Consider the following 18,290-nt stretch of genomic DNA (forward strand, 5'->3'; position numbering starts at 1 on the left):
TGTTCTCTGTTCTGCATTCTGTGAGTCTCAACTACAATCTTTCCAAATCCAAATTTTCTTCAGCCATCAATTGAATAGCTAGGTTTCTTGCACAGGAGGCTGTTGCGTCACCATGTTGACACATTTGCGGTTTTGCCACGGCCGACCTCTGGTAAGGAACTGCAGGCACTTATACATAAAGTTGCATACTACGATAAGTTTTTACTGGACACATCCACAGTTGCTCTGCCCCTGCATCACTGTCAAGGAAATCACTATAATTCTCTTTGTCAGATGATTACAGAAGAACATCAAATCAAAAACACCTTCAGTCATCTATATTTCAGATTTTATTTTATGTATGCGATCATATATATATATATATATATATATATATATATATATATATATATATATATATATATATATATATATATATATAAAAAGAAAGATGATGAGACTTACCAAACAAAAGCGCTGGCAGGTCGATAGACACACAAACAAACACAAATATACACACAAAATTCAAGCTTTCGCAACAAACTGTTGCCTCATCAGGAAAGAGGGAAGGAGAGGGAAAGACGAAAGGATGTGGGTTTTAAGGGGGAGGGTAAGGAGTCATTCCAATCCCGGGAGCGGAAAGACTTACCTTAGGGGGAAAAAAGGACAGGTATACACTCGCACACACACACATATCCATCCACACATACAGACACAAGCAGACATATTTAAAGACAAAGAGTTCGGGCAGAGATGTCAGTCGAGGTGGAAGAGTAGAGGCAAAGAAGTTGTTGAGAGACAGGTGAGGTATGAGTGGCGGCAACTGGAAATTAGCGGAGATTGAGGCCTGGCGGATAACGAGAAGAGAGGATATACTGAAGGGCAAGTTCCCATCTCCGGAGTTCGGATAGGTTGGTGTTGGTGGGAAGTATCCAGATAACCCGGACGGTGTAACACTGTGCCAAGATGTGCTGGCTGTGCACCAAGGCATGTTTAGCCACAGGGTGATCCTCGTTACCAACAAACACTGTCTGCCTGTGTCCATTCATGCGAATGGACAGTTTGTTGCTGGTCATTCCCACATAGAATGCATCACAGTGTAGGCAGGTCAGTTGGTAAATCACGTGGGTGCTTTCACACGTGGCTCTGCCTTTGATCGTGTACACCTTCCGGGTTACAGGACTGGAGTAGGTGGTGGTGGGAGGGTGCATGGGACAGGTTTTGCACCGGGGGCGGTTACAAGGATAGGAGCCAGAGGGTAGGGAAGGTGGTTTGGGGATTTCATAGGGATGAACTAACAGGTTACGAAGGTTAGGTGGACGGCGGAAAGACACTCTTGGCGGAGTGGGGAGGATTTCAACACCAACCTATCCGAACTCCGGAGATGGGAACTTGCCCTTCAGTATATCCTCTCTTCTCGTTATCCGCCAGGCCTCAATCTCCGCTAATTTCCAGTTGCCGCCACTCATACCTCACCTGTCTCTCAACAACTTCTTTGCCTCTACTCTTCCACCTCGACTGACATCTCTGCCCGAACTCTTTGTCTTTAAATATGTCTGCTTGTGTCTGTATGTGTGGATGGATATGTGTGTGTGTGCGAGTGTATACCTGTCCTTTTTTCCCCCTAAGGTAAGTCTTTCCGCTCCCGGGATTGGAATGACTCCTTACCCTCCCCCTTAAAACCCACATCCTTTCGTCTTTCCCTCTCCTTCCCTCTTTCCTGATGAGGCAACAGTTTGTTGCGAAAGCTTGAATTTTGTGTGTATATTTGTGTTTGTTTGTGTGTCTATCGACCTGCCAGCGCTTTTGTTTGGTAAGTCTCATCATCTTTCTTTTTAGATATATTTTTTCCACGTGGAATGTTTCCCTCTGTAATATATATATATATATATATATATATATATATATATATATATATATATATATAGGGAAAAATATATCTAAAAACAAAGATGATGTGACTTACCGAACGAAAGCGCTGGCAGGTCGATAGACACACAAACAAACACAAACACGCACACAAAATTCAAGCTTTCGCAACAAACTGTTGCCTCATGAGGAAAGAGGGGAAGGAGAGGGAAAGACGAAAGGATGTGGGTTTTAAGGGAGAGGGTAAGGAGTCATTCCAATCCCGGGAGCGGAAAGACTTACCTTAGGGGGAAAAAAGGACAGGTATACACTCGTGTGTGTGTGTGTGTGTGTGTGTGTGTCTATATATAGACACACACACACACACACACACACACACACACACACACACACACACACACACACACACACACAAATTGGGAATTGGCACCAGAAGAAACTTGAGCGCATTCTTCTGTAATATCTGTAAGTCCATCTTTAGACTGGATGGTTGAGGGACCTTGGCGGTTCAATATAAAATGTCAAATCAAAAACATTTTCAGTTGTCTGTATTTTAAATTTTATTTTACTTGTGCTACCAGTTTTGGAATTTCACTACAATCTCTTCCTTCATCAATAACAGACTGCTGATGAAGTAAGGGATCACGTTGTTAAAAAAATTGTCTAAGTATACCAGATACTGAATGCTGGTCCTTATTTCAACTGCACATGAAGTTGGATTCTTAGTACACATTGGTTAGGGGGCCCGAGGACGGCACAGTGAAACACTGAAACTGATCGCATACATAAAATAAAATCTGAAATATAGATGACTGAAGGTGTTTTTGATTTGATGTTCTTCTGTAATCATCTGACAAAGAGAATTATAGTGATTTCCTTGACAGTGATGCTGAAGGAGAAACAACTGAGGCTGCAGATCATTCCAGTGAATCTAAACAATTATGCAATGATGGGAACGAAGTACACAAAATACCAACTGATGACTGTAGTTTTTATGCTGGTAAGGACAAGGAAACTTTATGGATAAATAATCCGTTAGTGGTCCCACAGAAAACAAAATATAAGAATATAATTAAGATCTTACCTGGCCCAAAACACAATGCTAGGCAAATTAAAACTGAAAGTTTTCTCAATTGTTTTGATCCTGAGATAACTAATTCCGTCGTTGCAAACACCCAAAAGGTAAATAAATAACAAGATATCATCTGTCAAACAATGGAAAATCCAGGGTGGAATGTAATAATATTATGGAAATGTTGGTTGCTACTCACCACGTAGTGGAGATGCTGATTCACAGATAGGAATAACGAAAAGGCAATTGGGTAGTGGTGGTAAGGAGAAGGCTGGGGTGGGGAGGGGAAGGGATAGCAGGTTAGGGGTTAGGGTTGGTAAAGTGCTGCTTGTGGGTGTATGGGGATGAGGTGGAGAGAGGTGAGGGCAGCTAGAGCAGTCAGGAGCTTATATAGAGGGCTGGGGGGGAGGGAACAGCGGAAAATGAAGGAAGTAAAAAGACTGTGGGTGTACCGTATTTACTCGAATCTAAGCCGCACTCGAATCTAAGCCGCACCTGAAAAATGAGACTTGAAATCGAGGAAAAAAAATTTTCCCAATTTAAGCCGCACCTGAAATTTGAGACTCGAAATTCAAGGGGAGAGAAAAGTTTTAGGCCGCACCTCCAAATCGAAACAAAGTTGGTCCATTGTAATATGAGGCACATTTAGGTCGAATGAATGACAATACAGCTACAGTAGTTTTTTGAGTCGTAAGCTTAACAGTTAAGCTTTACCAGGTAGCCATTGCTATGCATCAGGCGCTCCGTCCGTATTTATACGAGTACCCTTCCTTTTTCACGTGCTTCGTCTGGTTTGAATCGATTGCTTATTTTTCCTTGATTTGATAAGTGCCGTTCTCTGTGTTATAGGTGTTTACATCACTCTATGCTGAAAATGCATTACTGTACTGTGTCATGCATTGTTTGTATCATTCTGATAATGAGTGTTTACGACCTGTCACCGCTCACGGCATGGCTTGCTTTTGTGCGTGCTACGCCAGTTACAATTAAAAAAAAAAAAAAAAAAAAAAAAAGAGAGAGGAATTGTCTCATTAGCGAAACAATGGCAAGAGACTGCTATTTGTTGTTACTTACACTCCTGCTTTCTTTGATAATGAACAACAAGAACCAAATAAGAGACTGCGTATGATAGAAAATGTTCTGAACGAGAATTTAGCGAAAAATTTTCTCTGTCTAAAAATCTTTGCAGCCGCCTCTTTAGTACATTACATTCTGCACAGAAATTAGAGTCATCTTAGATTTAAAAATCTAGTCAATTGCCGTGCTTCATTTCTGACTGTATCACTATTAGGCATAAGAATAATACGAATATAAACATGACATACTCCGCCACACACCGTTGGGTGGCTTGTGGAGTATAAATGTAGATGTAGATGTAGATATGTATATTCTTCCGTGTTTGCTGTAGTCTCACTCTAGTTTCGTAGTTTATTAGGCAGACAGGATTTAAATGAGATAGCAGCAAACACGAAAGAATACATGGCAAAATGTTGATATTCGTATTATTCTTATGGTGAAGAGAATACTGCATGTGATTCACAATTCATAAAATTCCTATTAGCAACGATCTCTTCTCACAGGTGGGAAATAATTCAGAACGTAGAGTTGGCCATATTGATAAACATCCTAAACAGTCTTGCCAGTCGGATTTTCGTAGTACATTGAAATGCTGCTACATTCGAAGATGAACAATACGGAATTTGTATTTACTTCCTTGGATAATGTATGAAAAATGCAGTGGTCGAAACTCGGGGCGGAGAAAAAGCTCTTCTTCCACTTTCTTTTTTTTTTTTTTTTTTTAATTTATTTACTGACGCAGAGGTTTTGGCGCCAGTATTTATCTTTGTGCCTGGAAATCATGCCCATATAGCGCTACATATATTCGACGGCAGAAGTTTGTTGTAGCAGCACCTACCAACATTTTTCAGAACTTCCACTTACTTTGCACTCGATTCTAAGCCGCAGGCGGTTTTTTTTATTACAAAAACCGGAAAAAAAGTGTGGCTTAGATTTGAGTAAATACGGTATTGGTGGAATAGAGGGCTTTGTAGTGCTGGAATGGGAACAGGGAAGGGGATCAAGGCTAAGGGTAGTCACTAACGAAGGTTGAGGATAGGAGGTAATGGGAAGATAGGATATATAGCAGGCAGAGTTCCTACGTGCACAATTCGAAAAACAGGTGTTGGTGGGAAGGATCCACATGACACAGGTTGCGAAGCAGCCATTGAAATGGGGAGCGCCGTGTTTCGGGTGGTCTAGCTGTCTCTTGGACACTATTTGTTGGTGGCCATTCATGTGGACAGACAACTTGTTGGTTGTCATACCCACACAGAATGCAGCACAGTGGTTGCAGCTTAGCTTGTAGATCACATGACTAGTTTCACAGGCAGCCCTGCCTTTGAAGGGATAGGTGATGCTTGTGACAGGACTGGAGTAGGTGGTGGTGGGAGGATGTATGGGACAGGTCTTGCACCAAGGTCTACTATGGAGATGTGAGCCATGGGGGCAACTAACCTAATATCGCAGAAAGAACCACAATCCACCACAATCCCGAACTTATAATCCTACCTGCTGACAAAGTCTCCACCATAGTTGTTTTGAACTGCAAAGATTACCTTGCAGGAGGACTTTGCCAGCTGTCCAATACATCCAACTACAAACCCTGCCACAGTGACTCCATTCCAGAAATCCGGCAGGATCTCCAGTCTATCCTCAAATCCTTAGGCCCATCACAGAACCTCTCCCCAGACTCCATCTCTCTCTCCTCCCTCTACCACCCCCCACACTCCAATCTCCTACTTGCTTCCGTAAGTCCATAAACGAAATCACCCCAGATGCCCTATTGTGGCAGGTTACTGTGTCGTCACTGAGAGATTCTCTGCTCTTGTAGACCAACACCTTCAGCCGATTACGCACGAATCAACCTCCTATATAAAAGATACCAGTTCCTCCACAGTTCCTGTTCCTTTACCACATGGTGCCCTCCTCGTCATACTGGTGCCACCTCCATTTACACTAACATCCCTAATGCCCATCGTCTTACCAATATTGAGCACTACCTTTCCCAATGTCAGTGGATTCCAAACCTACAACTTCCATCCTGGTCCCCCATGAGCAACTATATCCTCACCAACAATTACTTCTCCTTTGAAGGCATTGCCTGCAAACAAACCCAGGGTATAGCTATGGGCATCTGCAGAGCACCATCCTACACCAAATTATTCCTGGGCAATCTAGAGTAATGTTTCCTAAACATCCAGAATCCCAAACCCCTCAAACCTATCAACCACCAGTAATACCTCCACTTGGACAGCTGTGACGCATTCTGCAACAAGAGGTTCATTAGATACAGTGTAACCGCACCTGGCCATTGCATCTGCAGTGACGAGTGGTCCCTCCCGAAATATACTGAAGGTCTTACTGAGGCCTTCACAGATCATAGTTACCCTGCCAACCTTGTACAAAAACAGGTCTCCAATCCCTTATCTTTTCAGTCACCCACCACCTCCCGAAGTCCCACTGTCCGGCCACAGAGGAGCATTCCCTTCGTTCCTCAGTACCACCTAGGACTGGAGCAACTGAATCACACTCTCTGCCAGGGTTTCAACTACTTCTCATTGTGTCCTAAATGAAGCGTGTCCTACCCATTATCCTTCCTAACCCTCCCACAGTGGTATTCCGCCACCCACCAAACCTACACAATATCCTTGTCCATCCCTACACAACATCTACTCCCAACCCCTTGCCTCATGGCTCATATACCTATAATAGTACTAGATGCAAAATCTTTTCCATATATCCTCCCACTACCACCTACTCCAGTCCGGTCACAAGCATCACCTACTCATCAAAGGCAGAACTACCTGTGAAACCAACCACGTGATCTACAAGATAAGCTGCAACCACTGTGCTGCATTCTACGTGGGCACAACAACCAACAAGCTATCTGTCAACATGAATGGTCACTGACAAATTGTGGCCAAGAAACAGCTGGACCGACCTGTTGCTGAGCATACCACCAAACATGATGCACAATTTCAATGACTGCTTCACAGCCTGTGCCATCTGGATCCTTCCCATCAACCCCCAGCCTCCTGCACTTCACCTAAGCTCCCAACTGCACCTAGCTGCCCTCACCTCTCTCCACCTTGTCCCAGTATGCTCCCACAAGCAGCACCTCCCCACCCCAGCCTCCTCCTTACCCACACCACCCGGTTGCATCGTCTGCTGTTGTTCACAGTGTGGCCTCAGCAGCCAGAGATCGTGGTCATGTGTATGTGATTTCTGTGTGTGTGTGTGTGTGTGTGTGTGTGTGTGTGTGTGTGTGTGTTTTGTCTATTTCTGACGAAGGCCTTGTTGGTTGCTCACTTTCTGACAGTCTTTTTGTTATGCCTATCTGTGACTCAGCTTCTCTGCTATATGGTGAGTAGCAATTATCCTTTTCATAATACAAGAGACCACCTGTGAGTTACATGAGGGATAGAGATTGTAGAAATACTTATGCTTCTGAAATAATGGCTCTTTTAGAAGCAGTGTTTCTCACTGCTGTACAAGAAGGAGAACATACAAACATAGTGTAAATGTGGGCATCAAATGGAACAGGAATGATTTTATAAGGGCAGTATTTAGCTACAAGCACTTTCTGTTCTTGCTTTGGTCAATGAGGTTCGATGATATTTCAACTAGAAATGAACAATTTGAAACTGACAAACTTTCAGCCATCTGTGGCCTCCTGTCTGCAGCTTTGAACAACTGCAAAAATAACTACAGCCTTGGGGAATTCACGACAACAGACGAAATGCTTGTCCCATTACACGGGTGTTGTGCTTTTGTGCAGTACATGCCCAGTAAGTTTGCTAAGTGGGACTTGAAGTTGTATGCATTGTGTGACAGCATGACATTTTACACTTGTAATTTTGCAGTATACTATGACAGACAGAATCCTGGACCATATCTTGCTTCTAACCAGCCTATGGATGTTGTGAAGAGATTAGCTCAACCAACCAAGGGCACTCACAGGAGTAACTATAGACAACTATTATAGTAGTTATCCTTTAGCACAGCATGTTCTAGGAAATTTGCTAATCTTCACTGGGACACTGAAAATGTACAGGAAGGAAATTCCTCCAGAACTTATGCCAAACACGTTGTGAGAAATTAGAAATAGTCTTTTTGGATTCAATGCACAAAATCGATGAAACAGACATTACTACACACAAGTCTGCTGTAAATTTGGACTACAACACAACCAAAGATGGAGTAGGTATTATTGATTAGAGGTGTACATCCTACTCCACACAAAGGACGACAAGAAGACAGCTCCTGCCCTTTTTTTTCCTGTTTCCTGGATGATGCTGGTATGAATTCCCAAAGTGTTATTCTTCACAAACAATCAAGAAAAAAAGGTTCATAAAAAAGAATGTACCTAATAAACCTGGTCTTGGTTCTAATGGAGAGCTATTTGAAAGAACTCTCTACTCTACCAAGGAATACCCAAAGATTTCTGTCAGCTTATCGTTCAATCCTCAAAAGTAAGGAAGAGGTCGTTAGGTGAGGGAGGTGACATCATTGTGGTGGTAAGAGAAATAATGGAAGTACTGTGACTGGAAATAGTTACAAAAGATTTGTTTGCAAGTACTGCCACAACACTTACATGCGACGATTGCAGACCTTCTCCAGAGGAAGAAAGTGTGTGATTCTTGAAATGTGTTCATGACTTTTCTTCTTTTTAGAATTGGCTGTCTTGTTCTTCATTATGTATACAGTATTTCCATTTCTGTTGATTATTTTTGTGATAGTTGCTTTAGTAATGGCCTATAAAATTCAAATAGCTCTGAGCACTATGGGACTTAACTTCTGAGGCCATCAGTCCCCTAGAACTTAGAACTACTTAAACCTAACTAACCTAAGGACATCACACACATCCATGCCCGAGGCAGGATTCGAACCTGCGACCGCAGTGGTCGCGCGGTCCCAGACTGTAGCGCCTAGAACCGCTCGGCCACCCTGGCCGGCAGTAGTGGCCTATAATAGCACTGTAATCTATGGTTACATTTATAGTACACTGAGGTGACAAAAGTAATGGAATAGCGACAAGCACATATACCAATGGTAGTAGTGGCGCATATGCAAGGTATGAAAGGGCAGTGTGCTGGTGGAGACGTCATTTGTACTCAGGTGATTCATGTGAAGAGGTTTCCAATGTGATTACTGGCACACAATATGAATTAACAGACTTTAAATGCAGAACAGTACTTGGAGCTAGATGATGGGAAATTCCATTTCAGAATCATTAGGGAATTCGATATTCTGAGATTCCCAGTGTCAAGAGTCCTCGCTTTTAGAATGCTCAGATTAATCCTGTAGCAGGCATGCTGAAGGTAGTTATGTCAGCAACATGTTCAGTGCTACCTAACTTTAAATATCATTAAACAGACAGTTTCTATTTTTTTTCTGGCAGAAGTAATGAATGGGATCGTAAACAATAAATAAGATCATTCTTATTTCCAATACTTAAGAGGGTCTGTATACAATTAAATATGATTCAATAAATCAAAATCTGGATGTACTAATTAAAATTATTACAGAATGTGACCAACAAGTTTCCAGCAAATTTCATCAGCATTACTTTAATAACATACACTGAGGTGAAAAAAGCCATTGGATACCTCCTAATATTGTGTTGGACCCCCTTTTGCCTGGCGTAGTGCAGGAACTCGATGTAGCATGGACTCAACAAGTTGTTGGAAGCCCCCTGCAGAAATATGATGCCATGCTGAATACTTCACTCCTTTTGTGCCATGCAATGGCTTTGTGATGGCGAGTGTAAGACACTTCACTTTTGAGCGTTATATTTATGGGTGTTACTGTAGTTTTCAAACTTTGATTGACTGTTGGCAACAAACTTCATAAGAGGATTAAAAGTATTGTGAGGCTGTTGTCAGTACGAGATGGAACCACAAAGTTTTAACTAACACCTTTTTTTTTTTTTTTTTTAAGATATGTAATTAATTGTTTGTTCAAATTACAGTGGTTTACAAGAAAATGCCTTTTTTCATGATGCATATGATTTTTTTATTTTATTTTACGGTGCAATCCAATGATAAAGTGGAATATTATGCAGCAATTTGTTTTCGGCAGCCATGGAAATGTTGCAGCTGTATCAGGCCAGTTCAGTCAAGTGTTTTAGCCATCTGGAATAGCCTAACACAGGTACTATACTATTTTTCCACTCCTGCCAAAAACATATTACTGCGCAATACTCCATTTTATTTTGGGTTCTCCACCAGTGTGCTACACAACTGTGGCACAGGGATTTCAAGCCCTCTTTGTTGAGAGCCGAGAGTGTGTGAGTGTATCCATTCCACTGCCAATGATAGAAGTTTGTGAGTTGTGAAAAAATGCATTCCCAAGAGTGGATGAATGCCAATTCAGGCAAAGCCTCAGAATATGCCAAGCATCAGCTGGATATGTTCACATGTTCAATACGTAACATTTCAAGGTGTTTAAAATCTGATATATACTAACCCTTCTAGTCTACAAGTTTTAACCTACGAAATGACCTTATGATTCAGAATTATTATGTATTGGGAAGGTGATGATGCATGTAACGGACAGTGATTACTATTATGAAATCAGTTGGTCCAAATATTCCCCAATTTTGAAAATCTCTGTTGTGAAGTGAAAGTAACCAAAACGTTGAACAAAGAAACCAGATTTTGGACAGAAGTGTTGGTAAACAATAAATATTATACAACAAATTTGTTATATTGTGAGTTTCTCAAGTGATTTATGGCTTATGTTTTAATTTTCAAATAAGAATTCACTTAAGGCACCATGGAAAGTTACTACTGAAATACCTCAAAAAACCTACAGAACTGAAAATACTGGGATATAAAAGTGAGTATCATACATAGACAGAAAACAATGTCTCTGTGATAAAATGATATCTATTGCACTGATGATGAAAAAACAATGTCTTTGTGAAAACTGAGTATCTACACTGATGATCATACCTGCCTTAGAAGTAATCCTTCAGTAATAAAAAGTATTTTTGTTGCTTGGTTTTTACTTTTTTCAAAACGGATTTGGTAACCAACATCAGAATTGTTTTCACTCAGAGTTTCAAATGCAACTCGTTTACACAATGATATACAAGCTATTCTTCTTGGTTGTGTACAAGCTGAAATGATAAACAAGTGAATATATGTTTAGAACTCTGAACAATAATTATTTAGTTTCAACAAAAAGCACTATATATCTTTGTGAAAGAATAGGAAAGGTGATACTTTGCAAATGTGTTGAGAAAGAAAAATCTCTGGTACCAATTCAAACAAGATGGTCAGAAACTGATTGTACAACAGAATAAAAAATAAATGTATGTAATATTTTGACGAAAGTTCAGTCTTGATCACACCATTTATATTTCAATGATATAGGTAACCGGTTTCAGTTATTTTTACATAACCATCATCAGACCCATGGCTCCCTTAGGATGGTAGGCGGAGCTCTCCTCAGCTGCTACGAAGTCAACTCTTGACTTCGTAGCAGCTGAGGAGAGCTCCGCCTATCATCCTAAGGAAGCCATGGGTCTGATGATGGTTATGTAAAAATAACTGAAACCGGTTACCAATATCATTGAAATATAAATGGTGTGATCAAGACTGAAGTTTAGTCAAAATATAATAATCTATTGATCACTGTATTCCAAAAATGTTTACCAAAAATGTATGTAGACTGTAGTTACATTAATCCATAAAACCACTCGGTAAAAACTACAATCAAAACAAGTCAAAACAGATACAGATTTATAAGCCAATTCTCTAAACTGTAATTATTTTCCAAATCATATAGTTAATCACAGTACCGCACATACACACACACACACACACACAAAAATAAATAAATAAATAAATAAATAAATAAAAATAAAAAAAAATAAAAAAAAAAAGAGAGAGAGAAGAAACCTTATAATGTTTTCTCCCATTGAATGCCTACCGAACCTGGAGATCTAAAAAGTAGGCATACTTAAAGAGTGTGGCTGAATCTTCAACCTACAGAATTTCTGAAATGCCTTTGGCAAGATGAACAGAAGAAGGAAAGGGCAGATGTACAAGTGCTGAAGGGTGCAAAACCCTCTACAAACGATGTATTAGGAGAGACACAACACATAGGATATGATTTTGAGTGAGATGCAGTTTTAATCTCAGCTGATTGTTCAACGTTATCCCCAAGTCTATCACCTGGGGCAACTCTTTCTTTTATTCAGTTTTTTTTTCGTCATCAGTCTACTGACTGGTTTGATGCGGCCCACCACGAATTCCTTTCCTGTGCTAACCTCTTCATCTCAGAGTAGCACTTGCAACCTACGTCCTCAATTATTTGCTTGACGTATTCCAATCTCTGTCTTCCTCTACAGTTTTTGCCCTCTACAGCTCCCTCTAGTACCATGGAAGTCATTCCCTCATGTCTTAGCAGATGTCCTATCATCCTGTCCCTTCTCCTTATCAGTGTTTTCCACATATTCCTTTCCTCTCCGATTCTGCGTAGAACCTCCTCATTCCTTATCTTATCAGTCCACCTAATTTTCAACATTTGTCTATAGCACCACATCTCAAATGCTTTGATTCTCTTCTGTTCCGGTTTTCCCACAGTCCATGTTTCACTACCATACAATGCTGTACTCCAGACGTACATCCTCAGAAATTTATTCCTCAAATTAAGGCCGGTATTTGATATTAGTAGACTTCTCTTGGCCAGAAATGCCTTTTTTGCCATAGCGAGTCTGCTTTTGATATTCTCCTTGCTCCGTCCGTCATTGGTTATTTTACTGTCTAGGTAGCAGAATTCCTTAACTTCACTGAATTCGTGACCATCAATCCTGATGTTAAAGTTTCTCGCTGTTCTCATTTCTACTACTTCTCATTACCTTCGTCTTTCTCCGATTTACTCTCAAACCATACTTTGTACTCATTAGACTGTTCATTCTGTTCAGCAGATCATTTAATTCTTCTTCACTTTCACTCAGGATACCAATGTCATCAGCGAATCGTGTCATTCATATCCTTTTACCTTGTATTTTAATTCCACTCCTGAACCTTTCTTTTATTTCCATCATTGCTTCCTCGATTTACAGATTGAAGAGTAGGGGCGAAAGGCTACAGCCTTGTCTTACACCCTTCTTAATACGAGCACTTCGTTCTTGATCGTCCACTCTTATTATTCCCTCTTGGTTGTTGTACATATTGTATATGACCCGTCTCTCCCTATAGCTTACCCCTACTTTTTTCAGAATCTCGAACAGCTTGCACCATTTTATATTGTCGAACGCTTTTTCCAGGTCGACAAATCCTATTAAAGTGTCTTGATTTTTCTTTAGCCTTGCTTCCATTATTAGCCGTAACGTCATAATTGCCTCTCTCATCCCTTTACTTTTCCTAAAGCCAAACTGATCGTCACCTAGCGCATTCTCAATTTTCTTTTCCATTCTTCTGTAAATTATTCTTGTAAGCAGCTTCGATGCATGAGCTGTTAAGCTGATTGTGCGATAATTCTCGCACTTGTCAGCTCATGCCGTCTACAGAATTGTGTGGATGATGCTTTTCCGAAAGTCAGATGGTATGTCGCAAGACTCATATATTCTACACACCAACATGAATAGTCGTTTTGTTGCCACTTCCCCCAATGATTTTAGAAATTCTGATGGAATGTTATCTATCCCTTCTGCCTTATTTGACCGTAAGTCCTCCAAAGCTCTTTTAAATTCCGATTCTAATACTGGATCCCCTATATCTTCTAAATCAACTCCTGTTTCTTCTTCTATCACATCAGACAAATCTTCACCCTCATAGAGGCTTTCAATGTATTCTTTCCACCTATCTGCTCTCTCCTCTGCATTTAACACTGGAATTCCCGTTGCACTCTTAATGTTACCACCATTACTTTTAATGTCACCAAAGGTTGTTTTGACTTTCCTGTATGCTGAGTCTGTCCTTCCGACAATCATATCTTTTTCAATGTCTTCACATTTTTCCTGCAGCCATTTCGTCTTAGCTTCCCTGCACTTCCTATTTATTTCATTCCTCAGCGACTTGTATTTCTGTATTCCTGGATTTCCCGGAACATGTTTGTACTTCCTCCTTTCATCAATCAACTGAAGTATTTCTTCTGTTACCCATGGTTTCTTCGCAGCTATCTTCTTTGTACCTATGTTTTCCTTCCCAACTTCTGTGATGGCCCTTTTTAGAGATGTCCATTCCTCTTCAACTGTACTGCCTACTGCGCTATTCCTTATTGCTGTATCTATAGCGTTAGATAACTTCAAACATATCTCGTCACTCCTTAGTACTTCCGTATCCCATTTCTTTGCGTATTGATTCTTCCTGACTAATGTCTTGAACTTCAGCCTACTCTTCATCACTACTATATTGTGATCTGAGTGTATATCTGCTCCTGGGTATGCCTTACAATCCAATATCTGATTTCGGAATCTCTGTCTGACCATGATGTAATCTAATTGAAATCTTCCCGTATCTCCTGGCCTTTTCCAAGTATACCTCCTCCTCTTGTGATTCTTGAACAGGGTATTCGCTATTACTAGCTGAAACTTGTTACAGAACTCAATTAGTCTTTCTCCTCTTTCATTTCTTGTCCAAAGCCCATATTCTCCTGTAACCTTTTCTTCTACTCCTTCCCCTACAACTGCATTCCAGTCGCCCATGACTATTAGATTTTCGTCCCCCTTTACATACTGCATTACCCTTTCAATATCCTCATACACTTTCTCTATCTGTTCATCTTCAGCTTGTGACGTCGGCATGTATACCTGAACTATCGTTGCCGGTGTTGGTCTGCTGTCGATTCTGATTAGAACAACCCGGTCACTGAACTGTTCACAGTAACACACCCTGTGCTCTACCTTCCTATTCATAACGAATCCTGCACCTGTTATACCATTTTCTGCTGCTGTTGATATTATCCGATACTCATCTGACCAGAAATCCTTGTCTTCCTTCCACTTCACTTCACTGACCCCTACTATATCTAGATTGAGCCTTTGCATTTCCCTTTTCAGATTTTCTAGTTTCCCTACCACGTTCAAGCTTCTGACATTCCACGCCCCGACTTGTAGAACATTATCCTTTCGTTGATTATTCAATCTCTTTCTCATGGTAACCTCCCCCTTGGCAGTCCCCTCCCGGAGATCCGAATGGGGGACTATTCCGGAATCTTTTGCCAATGGAGAGATCATCATGACACTTCTTCAATTACAGGCCACATGTCCTGTGGATACACGTTACGTGTCTTTAATGCAGTGGTTTCCATTGCCTTCTGCATCCTCATGTCGTTGATCATTGCTGATTCTTCCGCCTTTAGGGGCAATTTCCCACCCCTAGGACAAGAGAGTGCCCTGAACCTCTATCCGCTCCTCCGCCCTCTTTGACAAGGCCGTTGGCAGAATGAGGCTGACTTCTTATGATGGAAGTTTTCGGCCGCCTATGCTGATTATTTATCAAAATTTAGGCAGTGGCGGGGATCGAACCCGGGACCGAAGACGTTTTTGATTATGAATCAAAGACGCTACCCCTAGACCACGGGTACGCCCTTTTTTATTTTCATTTTTTCTTCTTCTTTTATTTTTTATTCAGTATCCACCAGAAATAAAAGAAGAAAAAAAACTGTAAAGAGAAGGAGCTAATCTTTTTAAGTAGAAGGGAAGGGAAGAAGGAAGATGTGGGTCTACAGAATCATCTTGACAAACTTTGTTAACTGTGTTGATGATTTTCTCATTAAAGATATAGTACAAGCTCGGATTATGGAAGGATTTGGCATTTGCCTCAGGTGATTTAAGGAAATTATTTAAAACCTAAATATGGATGAGTACAAAGAGATTTGAACTTCCATCCTCCCAAATACGAAAATCACTATGCCCTATGCCACTTTGCTTGGTAAGGGGAGGGAGAGAGAGAGAGACTATGTATGTGGAAGAAACACGTAACCCTATTGCTATGGTGGGAATGACAAGAGTTTCTCAGCTAGAATTTAGATATCTAATTTCATCTAAATGACAATGTTTTAATTAATTAATATTACTTAATTAAATCACTGATACAAATGTATGTCGACAGCACTGAAGATATCCTGGCTTGAAAAAGTCTGACTTCCGATTTGTACTCTCCTAATCAAATTCAATCATTTAATGCTTTTGTTTTTGCAAATTTTTAGTCCTTCTATCCTTATGTAGATCTCATTCAGTCAACATATTATAAAGGTCCAAGGTTCAAATTTAGGTCTGGCACACAGTTTTAATCTGCCAGGAAGTTAAAATCAGTGCATCCTCTGCAGCTAAGTGAAAATTCATTCTGGAAACATGCCCCAGGCTAAGGCTAAGCAATATCCTTTCTTTCAGGGATCCTAATCTTGCAAGTTTTGCAAGAGAACGTCTGTGAAATTTGGAAGGTATGAGAAGAGGTACAGGCAGAAGTTATGCTACAAGGGCAGGTTGTGAGTCGTGCTTGGATAGCTCAGTCAGTGGAGTACTTGCTTGCAAAAGGCAAAGGTCTGAGGTTCGAGTCCCAGTGTGGTACACGGCTATAATCTGCCACAAAGTTTCATATTATAAACATGATCAACACGCAGACAGAATTGGCAATCTGTGAGAAACTCCAATTTTTATTTTTATGTACTGAATCTTACCAAAATTGGCTTTCAGCGTAATCTGAATTTTGTTGTTGTGGTTGCTGAAACTACACTTAGCTGATCTGTAGCTCGCACACACACATGCAAGTATTGTTTCAAGAAATCTTCAGAGACAAATCCATGCACAAAACAGAAGCTAACTGGGTTGACAAAATTCAAAAATGTTCAAACGTGTGTGAATTCCTAAGAGACCAAACTGCTGGGGTCATTGGTCCATAGACTTACACACTACTTAAACTAACTTACACTAAGGAAAACATACACACCTATGCCCGAGGGAGGACTCAAACCTCAGGCGGGATGAGTCGTGCAGTTCATGGCATGGCACCTCTAACCTCGCAGCCACTCCATGTGGTCAGGATGCCAAAAGCAGGGAATAAAGGTGATTCACTATCAGAATCAACAGGGAGAATACCAGGCAAGAAATCTGATGTCATCTGGTAGAATAACACTTTTTAAATCCAAGTCTTTAGGGAGGTGTAAGTTGATGTTATGTGGATAGCAGACAATAATTGACATGCAAACAAGCTCTCGAAAACAAGTGATCTGGTGTTAGCAAAGGCACCTGATTGTTGTTATTGGTGAATACTTGGATGTGTGGACTGCTAATTGTGCTGTTTCCTCCATATTCTGGTGTCTGTCAGTGCCATCGCACTGAATTGTTCTCATCAATTATGTAGCTAGGCCACTCATCACTGGGTCCCTCTGATACAGCATTCCTTCCCACCAAATTGGGCATGTTTGGACAAAAGCAGTCCAATTTATGTCTGCTGCTTAGCAGAGGAACTAGTAACAATGGCAGCTTTAGCACTATCTCCAGTGGGTTGACATCATCAAGGGAGTGCTGTATGTGGGTCAGGATTTGGTGGAGATAATGGTGGAGTTAAGTCGCTGTGCCAGACACCACCATCAGAACTGACAGTGAACATGTGATAGCTGAACTAAGTGATGACAGCTTCTGTCCTGGCTGTGCAGTGACCAGATGACTGGGCCGACACTGGAGTCCCTCTCTTGTACTTCCTGTTGTGCTGGGAGGTCCGAGTGTTGGCATCAGTCACATAAGGTGTAACAGGATCCTTAGCTGACATCCGTGGAGTACCTGTGTGGGGTTCTTGGCACCCTGAAGCATGGCCCTGTAAGTACTAAAAAAAATTGGTTAGTACTTCCCTCTGTGGTGGCATACTTGACAGGTTGCTTCATATTCTCCTGATAGACAGTAAATCATTGAGTAAAACAGAAGTGATATCTGGCATTCCGCAGTGTAGTGTCATAGGCCCTCTGCTGTTCCTGATTTACATAAATGATCTAGGTGATAATCTGAGCAGCCCCCTTAGATTGTTTGGAGATGATGCTGTAATTTACCGTCTAGTAAAATCACCAGACGATCAATTCCAATTACAAAATGAACTAGAGAGAATTTCTGTATGGTGCAAAAAGTGGCAATTGGCACTAAACAAAGAAAAGTTTGAGGTCATCCACATGGATACTAAAAGAAATCTGATAAATTTTGGGTACACAATAAATCGCACAAATCTAAGGGCTGTCAATTTGAAGGAATTACATTTATGAGCAACTTAAACTCGAAAGACCACATAGATAACATTATGGGGAAGGCAAAACACAGATTGCGCTTTGTTGGCAGGACACTTAGAAGATGCGACAAACCCACTAA

General features: G+C 40.9%; 1 protein-coding gene across 5 annotated transcripts in view; it reads right to left on the reverse strand.

Moving 5' to 3' along the window:
* The window catches only part of LOC126197430 (probable ATP-dependent RNA helicase DHX34), a 191,449-nt gene that overhangs the window by 138,623 nt on the left and 34,536 nt on the right, over positions 1-18,290 (reverse strand). For all 5 annotated transcript variants that reach the window (XM_049934634.1, XM_049934633.1, XM_049934636.1 and 2 more), the window contains one exon: positions 10,936-11,102. In XM_049934634.1, the coding sequence (XP_049790591.1) occupies positions 10,936-11,102 (167 nt within the window). The remainder of the gene's footprint in view (positions 1-10,935; positions 11,103-18,290) is intronic.

Source organism: Schistocerca nitens, chromosome 1, assembly GCF_023898315.1.
Source record: "Schistocerca nitens isolate TAMUIC-IGC-003100 chromosome 1, iqSchNite1.1, whole genome shotgun sequence".
Lineage (NCBI taxonomy): Eukaryota > Metazoa > Arthropoda > Insecta > Orthoptera > Acrididae > Schistocerca > Schistocerca nitens.